This window comes from Leucoraja erinacea, chromosome 1, assembly GCF_028641065.1.
Source record: "Leucoraja erinacea ecotype New England chromosome 1, Leri_hhj_1, whole genome shotgun sequence".
NCBI classification, from domain to species: domain Eukaryota; kingdom Metazoa; phylum Chordata; class Chondrichthyes; order Rajiformes; family Rajidae; genus Leucoraja; species Leucoraja erinaceus.
The window spans coordinates 137,341,398-137,353,937 of NC_073377.1; the positions used below are offsets into that span (position 1 = coordinate 137,341,398).

Consider the following 12,540-nt stretch of genomic DNA (forward strand, 5'->3'; position numbering starts at 1 on the left):
CTAATATCTGTGGTGATTAAGTGCTTTGAGACGTTAGTTATAGCACATATCAACTCCTACCTTAGCAAGAACCTGGACTCACTAGAAATTGTCTACTTCCACAATAGATCAACAGTGGTGCAATCTCACTGTGTCTAAGATCATGAGAGGAATAGATTGGGTAGATGCACAGAGTCTCTTGCCAAGCGTAGATGAATCGAGGACCACAGGACATAGGTTTAAGGTGAAGGGGAAAAGATTTAATAGGAATTTGAGATAAAAATGGTGGTGGGTGTATGGAAGAAGCTGCCAGAAGAGGTAGATGAGGCAGGGACTATCGCGACGTATAAGAAACAGTTAGACATGTACATGGATAGGACAGGTTTAGAGAGATATGGACCAGGTGGGACTAGTGTAGGTGAGACTAGTGTAGCTGGGACGTGTTGGCCGGTGGGGGCAAGTTGGGTCGAAGGGCCTGTTTCCACACTATATCACTCTATTTGTCTCTGCATTCTTGATAGCTTTCCGGAATTGTAGCAGTCCTTATTAAAGTCCAGCTACTATTGCGGAAAGACATCAAGAATGCAGAGACAAATGTGGACTAAACCGGCAGCTCAGATGAACATTTGTAAAGTGTGGCAGGGCTTGTACACCATCATATCCGACAAGGTGCAGCCGAGGAAGTTACGTGACCGTGAAACACATCCGTCCCAGATGCACATTCATGGGCTCCCACACGGCCCCGAATATTCCTCCCCTTCCTTAACCCTTGAGCTGTCTCCTCCCACCCTCCTATCCGCCCGCCCTCAGGCTCCTCCTCCTCCCCTTTTCCTTCCTTCTCCCCCCCTCCCCACCCCCCATCAGTCTGAAGAAGGGTTTCGGCCCGAAACGATGCCTATTTCCTTCGCTCCATAGATGGTGCTGCACCCGCTGAGTTTCTCCAGCAATTTTGTGTACCCCCGAATATTCTGTCACCTCAGTCTCTGAAGCCAACGTCAGAAGATCCTATATTAGGGCATGGGCCGCGGAACCGAGGGGGCTGGGGGGAGCCCTGAACTTTTTTGGAGAGACATGCTTCATATCCCGAAATTATCCGGCCCGCAGGCGTATTTTTCTCCTCTTCTGACGACCTCCAGAATCTCAGAACAAGCGCACAGTGAGCGCGGCAAAAGCACGACCAGCCGTGGCGGAAGCCGACTGCCCCCCCAAACCTCCACCCCCCCAGCAAACCTCCCCCCCCCCCTCCTCGTCCTCCCTCCCCTCCGCTCAACGGCCAATCACAGCGCGGTTCACTGTCGAGGCATTGGGCTGTGAACGAAGCGCTGTGATTGGCCACTGAGCGGAAGGGAGGGTGGGAGCAAAGAGCTCTGCTATGAGATCTTTGGGTGGGAGAGAGTCAGCCCCGAGAGAGAGAGAGAGAGAGTCGGCCTGAGAGTTGGGGGATGGCCAATTATCCCCCAGCTTTTGGAAGTCAAGCAACAACAAAAAATAACAATTGTGCTCCCCTCCCACACCCTCCCCCCGATTGGTCGCCCTGCTCCCTCACCGGGTGATCAGTGATCGCTCAGCCCCCCCCAATTTTACTTCGGAGTCACGTGAGTGATTCCGTGAAGAACCCGTCCAGTACGCATGCGCGGCATTACGTTTCAGCAGGCAACAGCGGCAGGCGGGAGTCAGGCGCTCCCGCTACAACCTGAAAGACGAAGCTTTAGGTAAGTACTTACCTTCACTCTAACAGCCTCTCGCGTCTGTTTGTTCCCCGTAGGACTGCGGTCCACGGACAGGGAGCTGTGCCGGTGCCACTCCACACGCAAGCGGCCCCCTTGGACTCCGGGGAAGGAGTGTTCCGTTCGTGGAAGGGGGGAAAGACGCCACCAGGACCGCACACGCTGCGGTCCGCGGACAGGGAGCTGTGCCGGTGCCGGTGCCACTCCACACAGGGGCGGCAACGGTGAGAGAGAGACCTGTCCCCGCTCGAGCGGGCTGGGAAGAACGCCATGGAGGCGTCGGGACGGTGGTTCAGACTCGTAGAACGGGACGTCTTTCCACCCCCAGGTGAAAAGACAGCCGCCTGCACCTGCCCGCTCGACCACGGAGGAGCGTCTTCATTGCGGGGACAGCAACAGGCGGTAGGACCGCTTACCGGGTGGTCTGCTACCCCGACACCGCGACCGAGCCCAGCCCCGCTAGCGCCTGAGCAGCGGGCTGGATGTATATGCAAGAACCGGCCGGTGGTTCCGACATCGGACGGGGACGTCTCTCCACCCAGGAGGGGGAGAGACAGCCGCCTGTGCTGCAGGAGCGGCTCTTGGAGCAGGAGCTCCAGCGAGATACGCCCCAGTGGGGTGCTCTTGCAGAGGGAGGTCAGGCACTCCCTCCACAGTGTTTCTACACTGTCCATTGCTTCCTCCTTCCCAGAGCTTTGGTGACCAGGGCTGGGCTGGTCAAGAACAGGGGCAATGGCTGAACATCTCGGGATTATGCAAGGGTGCAGGAACAGGAAGAGCTGCTAGGTGTAGTGGACAGCTACGTGGGAACCCCTCGTGAAGGAGAGGACTAATACGGAGAGACCAAAAACAGCAATTCCTATGCAGCAGCACCCTACCGCATCCATCAGTCAACGTCTACCATATCGGACTGATGAAAGCTTGGGGCCGCATCTATCCCCGAAAGTCTTCCCTAGACCAGGGCCCGGAGCGGACCCCCTGGAAAATGTGCCACCCCCCAACGTCACCGTCACGTCAGACGACGTGCAACATTCATTGGACCATAGGAAACAGAAGAATACCCACAACCATGGAGGTAGGTGGGTCTGGTTCTTTCCAGTGTACAGAGCAATAATAATAATAATAATAATAATAATAATAACTTTATTTATAAAGCGCTTTTAGACAACATCAGTTACCACAAAGTGCTGTACATGGGAAGTCAACAAAAAGTTATTACAAACTACTAAAACCATTAAGACGAGAGGACTATAAAAACAGTAATAATTAAAAGACATTAAAAGCACTAAAACAGGAACAATGTCTCAGCCAGTGTCGAAAGCCAGTGAATAAAAGTGAGTTTTTAGGGAGGATTTAAAGATGGACAGTGAAGGGACCTGTCTGAGCTGCAGCGGCAAGGTGTTCCAGAGTGCTGGGGCAGCAACAGAAAAGGCTCTATCCCCTCTGAGCTTCCGCTTAGACCTTGGTACCTCAAGGAGCAGCTGATCCGCTGACCTGAGGCACCGGGTAGGAGCATATAGGTGGAGCAGCTCAGAGAGGTAAGGCGGGGCGAGGCCATTCAATTATTTAAAAACAAATAAAAGAATTTTAAAATGAACTCGAAAGTGCACTGGGAGCCAGTGAAGGGAGGCCAAAATTGGCATAATGTGCTCCCTCTTTCGAGTTCCGGTTAAAAGGCGAGCGGCAGCATTTTGGACCAACTGGAGACGAGCCAACGAAGCTCGTGAGACTCCAGAGTAGAGCGCGTTACAGTAATCCAGCCGAGATGAGATAAAGGCATGGATTACTGTTTCAAAATGCTGCCGCTCGAGAATGGGCTTCACCTTTGCCAGCTTCCTTAGGTGAAAGAAGCTGGACTTAACCACTGCGCCTATTTGTTTATCTAATTTAAAATCACCGTCCATCATAAAACCCAGGTTTAAAACTGTTGGCTTTACGAACACTGCAAGTGGACCCAAGTCAACAGAGGGAGGTTCACGGCAGCCATTAGGCCGAACAAAATCACTTCTGTCTTTTTTTCATTAAGTCCCAGAAAGTTTAAGGCCATCCAGGACTTAATGTCCTCAAGACAAGACAGAAGTGATTTTAGGGAATAATTATCTTCTTTCCTGAGTGGCATGTACAACTGGCTATCATCCGCGTAAAAGTGAAAGGAGATGCCATGCCTTCTTAAAATTGAGCCCAGTGGAAGTAGATAAAGGGAGAAAAGCAGGGGCCCTAAAATTGAGCCCTGTGGAACCCCATATGCCAAGGGAGCAGAGGAGGATTCAAAGCCACCAAGGCTTACACGCATGGTTCTATCTGCCAGATAGGACCTGAACCATCCCAGGGCACTGCCACAGATACCCACTTGTTGCTGTAATCGGGAAATTAATATTCCATGGTCCACAGTGTCGAAGGCGGCAGATAGGTCCAGCAAGACAAGAACCACATAATTACCGGAGTCGTTTGCCAGGAGGATGTCGTTAGAGACCCTTAGCAAAGCCGACTCTGTGCTATGCATAGCCTTGAAGCCAGACTGAAAGACCTCCCGGATGTTGTGCTCATCCAGGAAGAGTTTCAGCTGGGCATAAACTACTTTCTCCATGATTTTCGAGATAAATGGCAGCTTGGAGATTGGCCTAAAATTGGCCAGGACAGTCTGGTCCAGGCCAGGTTTCTTGAGTAGTGGTTGCACTACAGCATGTTTAAAGTTTACGGGGACAACCCCAGAAGACAAGCTACTGTTTATGATGGCGAGGACCGACTGCCCTATGCTCGGGAAGACCTCTTTAAAAAGAAGAGGAGGGACAGCATCACATGGGGAGCCCGACGGCTTGATATGGGTAACCACATCCTCTAGACCCGACAGCGTCAGGGGAACAAACTTATCAAATGCCACCAGGCAAGGGGCCAGAACAGGTGGGTCTGAGGCAGGAGCTGAGATAAGAGTCCTAATAGAAACAACCTTGTTTATAAAGAACTGCAGGAAGTCGTTGCACAATTCGGGCGATGCTTCCAGGCAGACAGGCTGTGGGGCATTTAAAACAGAATCAATAGTTTTGAATAACGCACGTGGATCGTGACGCTTAGACACTATTATATTAGAGAGATAATATCTTTTTGCCTCTTTAACAGTATTTTGGTAGTTTCGCCAGCTGTCCTTTAGGATTTGGGATGAAACCTGTAGCCTGTCCTTCTTCCACATTCGCTCAGCTCTGCGACACTCCCGTCGAGCTGTTCGGGTTGCGTCACAGAACCAGGGCTCGGGTTTAGCTCTGGGCTGCAAAGTTTTTAATGGGGCCACAGAGTCGAGAATAGTTCTGCAGGAGGAGTGGAACCAAGAACTAATCTCCTCCGTACCGATGGAAATGGACGCAGAGGGGGCACAGAGCTGATTGAAAGCGGCAGAGAACTGGCCAGCAATACTAACATGGGAGTCTATCACGAGTGATAGTATATACTCAATGGCATTAGTGAATACAATTCATACTAGAAAAATCCACCAGATCAACATTCACCCCAGAGGGTTTTTCCCCCCTCTTTGTTAAAGAAAGGGACATCATGGGGAAACTTGAACCCTTGCAAATATATTCACTAAACCCAAAAAAGATCGTGGATGTCGTATCATCATTGACTTTATTTCACTAAATATGTCTGTTAAGTATATACATTTCAAAATGGAACGGTTGTTACAGCCAAACAACCAAATTCCATAGAATACTTTATGGCAAGCATTCATCTTAAAGATGTTTACCATTTAGTATCATTCACTAGGATCATCGCAGATACCTGACATTTATCTGGATGGCGCAGCTATAGCAGTCTAAAGTGTTATCCAATGGGCTCACATCAGCCCAAGAGAGTTGGCCAGACATTAAAACCAGCTCTGGCAATATTCAGAAGACAAAAACATATTGTCATGGCATGTCTTGGTGATATCCTATATGCTAGGTAAGGCCATGAATTTGAATTTGTTAACTGTTTAACTAACAAACAGTTATTCGGAACCCTGGGGTTTGTCTTGCATCCAGATAAATCTAAGTTGAAGCCATCTTCTTTCTTGGACTATCTTGGGCTTCATAATTAATTCAGTCTACGTGACTATAATGTTGCCAAGAGACAACATAGTTGAATTGGCACAAACATGCAATAAATTAATGGTCAACAAACTACCAACTACTCGACAAGTAACAGAGTAATTGGGAAAATGGTAGCATTTCTGGCTACATAATTCGGACCTTAGTATCAAAAACGACATACAGGTCGTCATTGAGCGTCTCATGAAGTTACCCACTGAAGTAATATCAGAACGACAGTAGTGGGGTACCACTTACATTGGGCATTAATTATCTAAAAATGTTTGGGTGAATTTTATGGATTTAAAGCACTTGCATGTATGGTTATAAATAGACTATACTACGGTGGTGGCCTACATTAACCATATGGGCGGCATAAAGTCGGTATCATGCGACAAGTTGGTGAACACAATTTGGCAATGGTGTGTCCAAAGACGTATTTGACTATCAGCAACTTACCTGCCAGGTAAGCTAAATACAGTGACAGACACCAGGTCACATAAATTTGATGACAACATCGATTAGATGTTTTTATAAGAAGTTTCACTAAAGCTATCAAGCTATATGGCACGCCAGATATCGATTATTTGCATCAAGGCTAAATCACCAGGTACCTATGTATGTCGCTTGAGAACCAGACCCTGAGGCAGCAGCAGCAAATGCGTTCGCGCTGGATTGGGGAAATTCTTTTTCTATGTATTTCCTCCCTTCTGCCTCATCAGTCGGGGACTAGGCACAATACAAATGGACTCTGCTTCAGGTATTTTTGATAGTACCCGACTGGCCTACGCAGCCATGGTTCTCAATACTCCATGACATGGTTGTTGAAACTTCGATGGTATTCTCCAGTGACCCAGAATTATTAACACTCGGAGTCGGGCACAAGCCATCCGTGCCATGGGAAAATCAAGCTCCTGGGTTGCAGATTCTGCACAAACCACTTCTGGGACTGGGATTATCATAACAAACCGTCGACACCATGTCAGCATCCCTCTGAACATCCACTGAACTACAGCACTTGTCCAGCATCAATATATGGGATAAGTACTGCTTGGATAGGGACCACCCACTCAACCGCTACAGTTACTACGTACTGGAATTCCTGGTGAACCTTCACCATGATGAAGGATTTGGCTACAGTACCATCAACACAGCTAGAATTGCCCTGCCTGTCTTTTCAAAACCAGCTCCAGGACAACAGGTCATGGGATCCCACTGGCTGGTGGTAAATCTATGAAGGGTATTACAACTCTAAACCCCTAGACCAGGTACACCCATATATGTGATGTCAGTGTGGTCCTGCCATACCTCAGGGGATGCCCACCAGCCAGATACCTCAACCTGAACCATCTATGCTCTAAACACACATGTTGATGGCACTTGTAGCTGCACAGAGGGTCCAGTGATTACTCCTATTGCAACTGGACACCATGCTCACAGCTCCAGACCAGATCTCTATCATTGTCCAGGGAATGGTCAAACAGAGCAGACCAGGAACACCTAATCCAGTCGTGGAATCCGGGCTTACCCGCCAGAAACACGGTAATGTGCCATGACCCTATTACCCTACATAGACACAACCTAAATATTCGAGGGAGATGAAAAGCCTTGTGGGTCAGTCACAAAAAACCTTGTGGTCGGGTAACGAGCCATTTCGGGATGGCTCAAGCAGGTACTAAAGCTGCTGGGATAAAACTAACATGTACAAAGTTCATTCCACAGGACAAGCTTCCACGTCAACGGCAAAAAGAATGGACGTGCCTATAAACCACATCCTGGCTACAGCAGGATGGTGGGGGTAAAACGTTCAGAAAAATTTATTATAAGCTGTTGACAAAACCTGTTTTATTTGCAGGAAAGATTCCAGTCTGCAAATATTTAAATTAAGCCCAGGGGAGCATTTTAAATTTCTTCGTTGTTATTGTAAAAAATACCATTGTGTTTTTTCTACAAACAGATTCATTGATTGATTACGATAACACACTTCCTCCCTCAAAGACTTCGGCAGTGATGTAGTAATAACTGTTACACAGTTTGAAATCACAGAGCTTTGAAATCTTCACGGAATCACTCACGTGACTCCGAAGTAAAATAGTAAGATTAAACGAGAACTTACCAGTTTGAGGTTTGATCTGTATTTTATGAGTTACGATGAGGGATTACGTGCCCTCCGATCCCACCCTCATTAATATGGGTCAAATTCATAAACTGATGTCTCCTTATCTTTACTATGTTTACTTCAATAACTGTGTCTATCTGTGATTCCACACCGCTGCTTTGAAGTATGCCGCGCATGCGTACTGGACGGGTTCTTCACGTAATTCCTCATCGTAACTCCTCATAAAATACAGATCAAACCTCAAACTGGTAAGTTCTCGTTTAATCTTACTATTTCAAAACATACCGTGGCCCCGGCTGTAGGGTGAGTGTTCGGAAAGCACGCTGCCTTCGTTGGATGAATAAATAGCGGGTACAGGAGGCAGATCGATGACATCTTATTCTCAACGTTAGCAAGACCAGGGCGCAGACTGACGACGGAGGTCCCAGAAACATAGAAAATAGCTGTAGGAATAGGCCATTCGGCCCTTCAAGCCTGATCATCCAGAATCAATACCCAGTTCCTGCTTTCTTCCCCCTATCCCTTGATTGCGATAGCTCTCAGAGCTAAATCTAACTCTCTTTCGAATGAATTGGCCTCCACTGCCTTCTGTGGCAGGGAATTCCACAAATTCACAATTCTCTGGGTGAAAAGGTTTTTCCTCAGTGCTAAATGGCCTACCCCTTATTCTTAAACTGTGACCCCTGGTTCTGGACTCCCCCATGTGACCCCTGGTTCTGGACTCCCCCAACGCCGGGAACATTTTTCCTGCATCAAGCCTGTCAAATGCTTTCAGACCTGACGGAGGACGGAGGTAGACTCGCCTGCCGCGGAACCAGGACCCGCCCGGTAGACCCGGCCCACCCACCGCGGCCTCTCAATCGGCCCTTAGCCACCGACATGGATGGGAACCGCTCCCCCGAGAGCGAGGTGGACCAGTGAGAGCAATTGTGGAATTGGGGGGAAAAGAGGGGGCTGCTGCCCCGTGCAGCGGCAGGCTGCAGATACGATAGTTCGGTACTTTTTTAACTTAGTTGGCACCAACACATGGTGCCACTTGTGTACAGCCTGGGTTGCATGCAGAGCATCCCTCTGGCCACAAACTCTTTGAATCACTTACCTCTGGAAGGCGACTCCAGACTGTCGAAGCCTCCACAGCCAGATATAAATACAGCTTTTTTCCACGAGCAGTAGCTCAACTTAAGAACCAAAAATCTGAAGCCTCCTTTTGCTCTGGTATTTTATTTAATTCACATGCTTTATTATTAATGTTTTATGTTATAATGCATCATTCCTAACTATCACTGTATGTCATGTTGTCACTTGTGGGCGGAGCACCAAGACAAATTCCTTGTATGTGTATACTTGGCCAATAAACTTATTTTTATTCTTCAGAGCTTTTCATAAGGTCAGAAGGACTAATAGTAGAATTAGGTATTTCGGCCTATCAAGTCTACTCCAGCTTATCTATCTCTCCCTCATAACCCCATTCCTCTTAACCTCTGATACCTGTATTATTCACTGCACCTTTCAATGTACTTAGGTACCATAGGTACCTGACAATGTATGCAAAAATGCTGGAGAAACTCAGCAGGCGAGGCAGCATCTATGGAGCAAAGGAATAGGTGATGTTTCGGGTCGAGACCCTTCTTCAGACTGATGTGGGGGTGGGGGGGCGGGAAGAAGAAAGGAAGATGCGGACACAGTGGGCTGTGGGAGAGCTGGGAAGGGGAGGGGAAGGAGGGATAAAGCAAGGACTACCTGAAATTGGAAAAGTCAATGTTCATACCGCTGGGGTGTAAACTACCCAAGCGAAATATGAGGTGCTGTTCCTCCAATTTGCGGTGGGGCTCACTCTGGCCATGGAGGAGGCCCAGGACAGAAAGATCGGTTTCGGAATGGGAGGGGGAGTTGAAGTGCTGAGCCACCGGGAGATCAGGTTGGTTATTGCAAACTGAGCAGAGGTGTTGGGCGAAGCGATCGCCAAGCCTGTGCTTGGTCTCACCGATGTAGAGCAGTTGACACCTAGAACAGCAGATGCAATAGATGAGGTTGCTGGAGGTGCAGGTGAACCTTTGCCACACCTGGAAAGACTGCTTGAGTCCTTGGATGGAGTCAAGGGGGGAGGTAAAGCGACAAGTGTAGCATCACCTGCGGTTGCAAGGGAAAGTACCAGGGGAGGTATAATTCATTCATTCGGTCGTTCGTCCTTAGTGTGTGGGGAGTAGATGAGAAAGCAGGATAACATAGAACTAGTGTGACCAGGTGATCGATGGGCAGCATGGACTCGGTGGGCCGAAAGGCCTGTATCTGTAAACTAAAGGAAAGTGAATCAACTCGGAGACCAAGCATGTTGTAGCCACTTTATTTTGTATTTCATGCGTTGTGCACAATCAGAGATCAGTGATGCCCATAGTATGTTTAATTTTTAATTGCAAGTACCCACTTAACATGGCAAACTCATTCGAAATTAAACTTAGTCAAATAATAAGCAATATACAATTCCCAAAAAACTTATAAACATTGGGGTAATAAACATAATTTTTGTCCTTTTCACAATGGTCCTCGGTTTACAGATACAATATTTTATTTTTCAAAAGTATATTTAAAACATACTTTTCAAAAGTATATTAACTGCACTTGTGCTCATATTGAATTCCGTCACAATTAGATACCACGTTTGCGGGAATAGTGTCAACTACCGAGAGGGCAATATATCACAGGTGTTAATATTGTTGCATCTGGGGAAGGCAATAGGGGATAGTACTTGGTGTATTGTGTGCAGTACTGCTCAGTCCATTACAGGAAGGATAGAAACGGTGTGGAAGAGATTGACCAGAATGCTGCCTGTATTCGGTGGTAGGTAGTAGGCCACAAGGGGAGGTTGGACACACTTGGATTGTTTTCTCTGCAATGTTGGAGTTTGAGGGGTGACCTGATAGAAGTGTATGCAATTATGAGAGGCATAGACAGGGTAGACAGACAGAACCTTTTGCCCAAGATGGATGTCAAAGACTGGAGGGCGTAGGATTAAGGTGAGAGGGGCAAAGTTTAAAGGAGATGTGCAGGGCACGTTTTGTGCAGGATACGATAGTGGCTTTACAGACAGATGTGTGTGTGGATGTGCAGGGAATGGAGGGATATGGATGACGTGCAGGCAGAGGAGATCAGTTGAGCTTGGCATCATGTTCAGCATGTCACTGTGGATCCAAGGGCCTGTTCCTGTGCTGTACCTGTTCTATGGTGGCAGTGCAATATAACTGAGTTCTGGCTTGAGGAGATTGTCCTGTGAACAGAGTTTGAGTAAAATGGGGACGTACTCTGGAGTACAGAAGAATGAGAGGCGACTTTATTGATACAGGGGAGGCTCATGGTGGGGTGTTGAGAGATTGCCTAAAGACCCCAGAACTAGGTGACGTATGTGAAGAACATTTCTCACATCTGAAGACTGTAAACCTTTGGCATTTTCTGCTGGAGATAGCTGGCAAACCTTAACTATGCATGTTCAAACATTTTGGGGTCCAATGGATATGGGAATCAGGCAAGTGTGTGGATATAGTAGAGAATCGGCCAAGATCTTGAATGGCATAAAAGGACACAGAGTGCTGGAGTAACCCAGCGGGTCAGGCAGCATCTGTGGAGAACATGGACACAGACCCGCTGAGTTATTCCAGCACTCTGTGTCCATGTTCTCCAGAGATGCTGCCTGACCCGCTGAGTTACTCCAGCATTTTGTGTGTATCTCAGGAAGGGATGTGCCGGGTTGACAAACAGCGGGAGTGCGGAATGTATGTTGTACGTTGTTGGTTGGGATCTGATTATATGTCCAACAGTGTCGCCGAATCTATAACAAAGGCAGATCCTTTTGCACGGCTGGTAAACATTTCTTGAGAAAAACAAAAAGTGCTGGAGGAACTCGGCGGTTCAGCCAGCATCTGTGGAGGGAATGGACAGGCGACAGGTTTCTGAAGTTCGGGCCGCAAAAGATGCTGCCTGACCCACTGAGTTCTGCCAGAAGGTTGGGTTTTGCTCATGATTCCAGCTTTTGAGGTAGCTCGAAGGTTTTGAGAGGCAAAGTTGATGGTATGTATACATCCACCCAAAGATCATTATATGCAATTTTCTTTTTTAACATAGAGATTGACAAATCATTCACCAAAATTTTAAAAAATATATAATTCAGTGACTTCGAAATCAGCCAAAAGAGCACGGAATGTGACGTCGCCCTCTTGCACGACAATCCTATGAAAATTTCTTCATAAATCGGAGTTTTAAGTAAGACATCGTAAATAGAATCATCATCATTATTGCCATTGCCAGATGATTCTTCCACAGGGACCATTGGCTTGCTATAATCCCTTGTCTAGCAAGATATTGCTCCCCGGTACATCTACAAGACAAGGCATTTTTTAATTCACAATAAATTCATTTTTTTGAGTATATCCATTTTGGTTAACTGGGTCATTTTTTACCATTTACCAACAGTCACCAATAAAAGCAACTTTAATTTCTGAAGAAGGGTCTCGACCCGAAACGTCGCCTATTCCTTCGCTCCATGGACGATGTCTCAACCGTGGAGTTTCTCCAGCTTTTTTGTCTACCTTTATTTTCATTGCCCTCTTAGTTTAGTTTAAGTTGAGAAAGTTTCAGTTTCCGTGCTGACCAGCGATCACCCCGT

General features: G+C 47.3%; 1 protein-coding gene across 1 annotated transcript in view; it reads right to left on the reverse strand.

Moving 5' to 3' along the window:
* Positions 1-10,211: 10,211 nt before the first annotated feature.
* The window catches only part of abcg2a (ATP-binding cassette, sub-family G (WHITE), member 2a), a 138,524-nt gene continuing 136,195 nt past the window's right edge, over positions 10,212-12,540 (reverse strand). Inside the window, exon 17 of the mRNA XM_055635188.1 lies at positions 10,212-12,252. Coding sequence (XP_055491163.1) covers positions 12,105-12,252 — 148 coding nt within the window. The 3' untranslated portion in view covers positions 10,212-12,104. The remainder of the gene's footprint in view (positions 12,253-12,540) is intronic.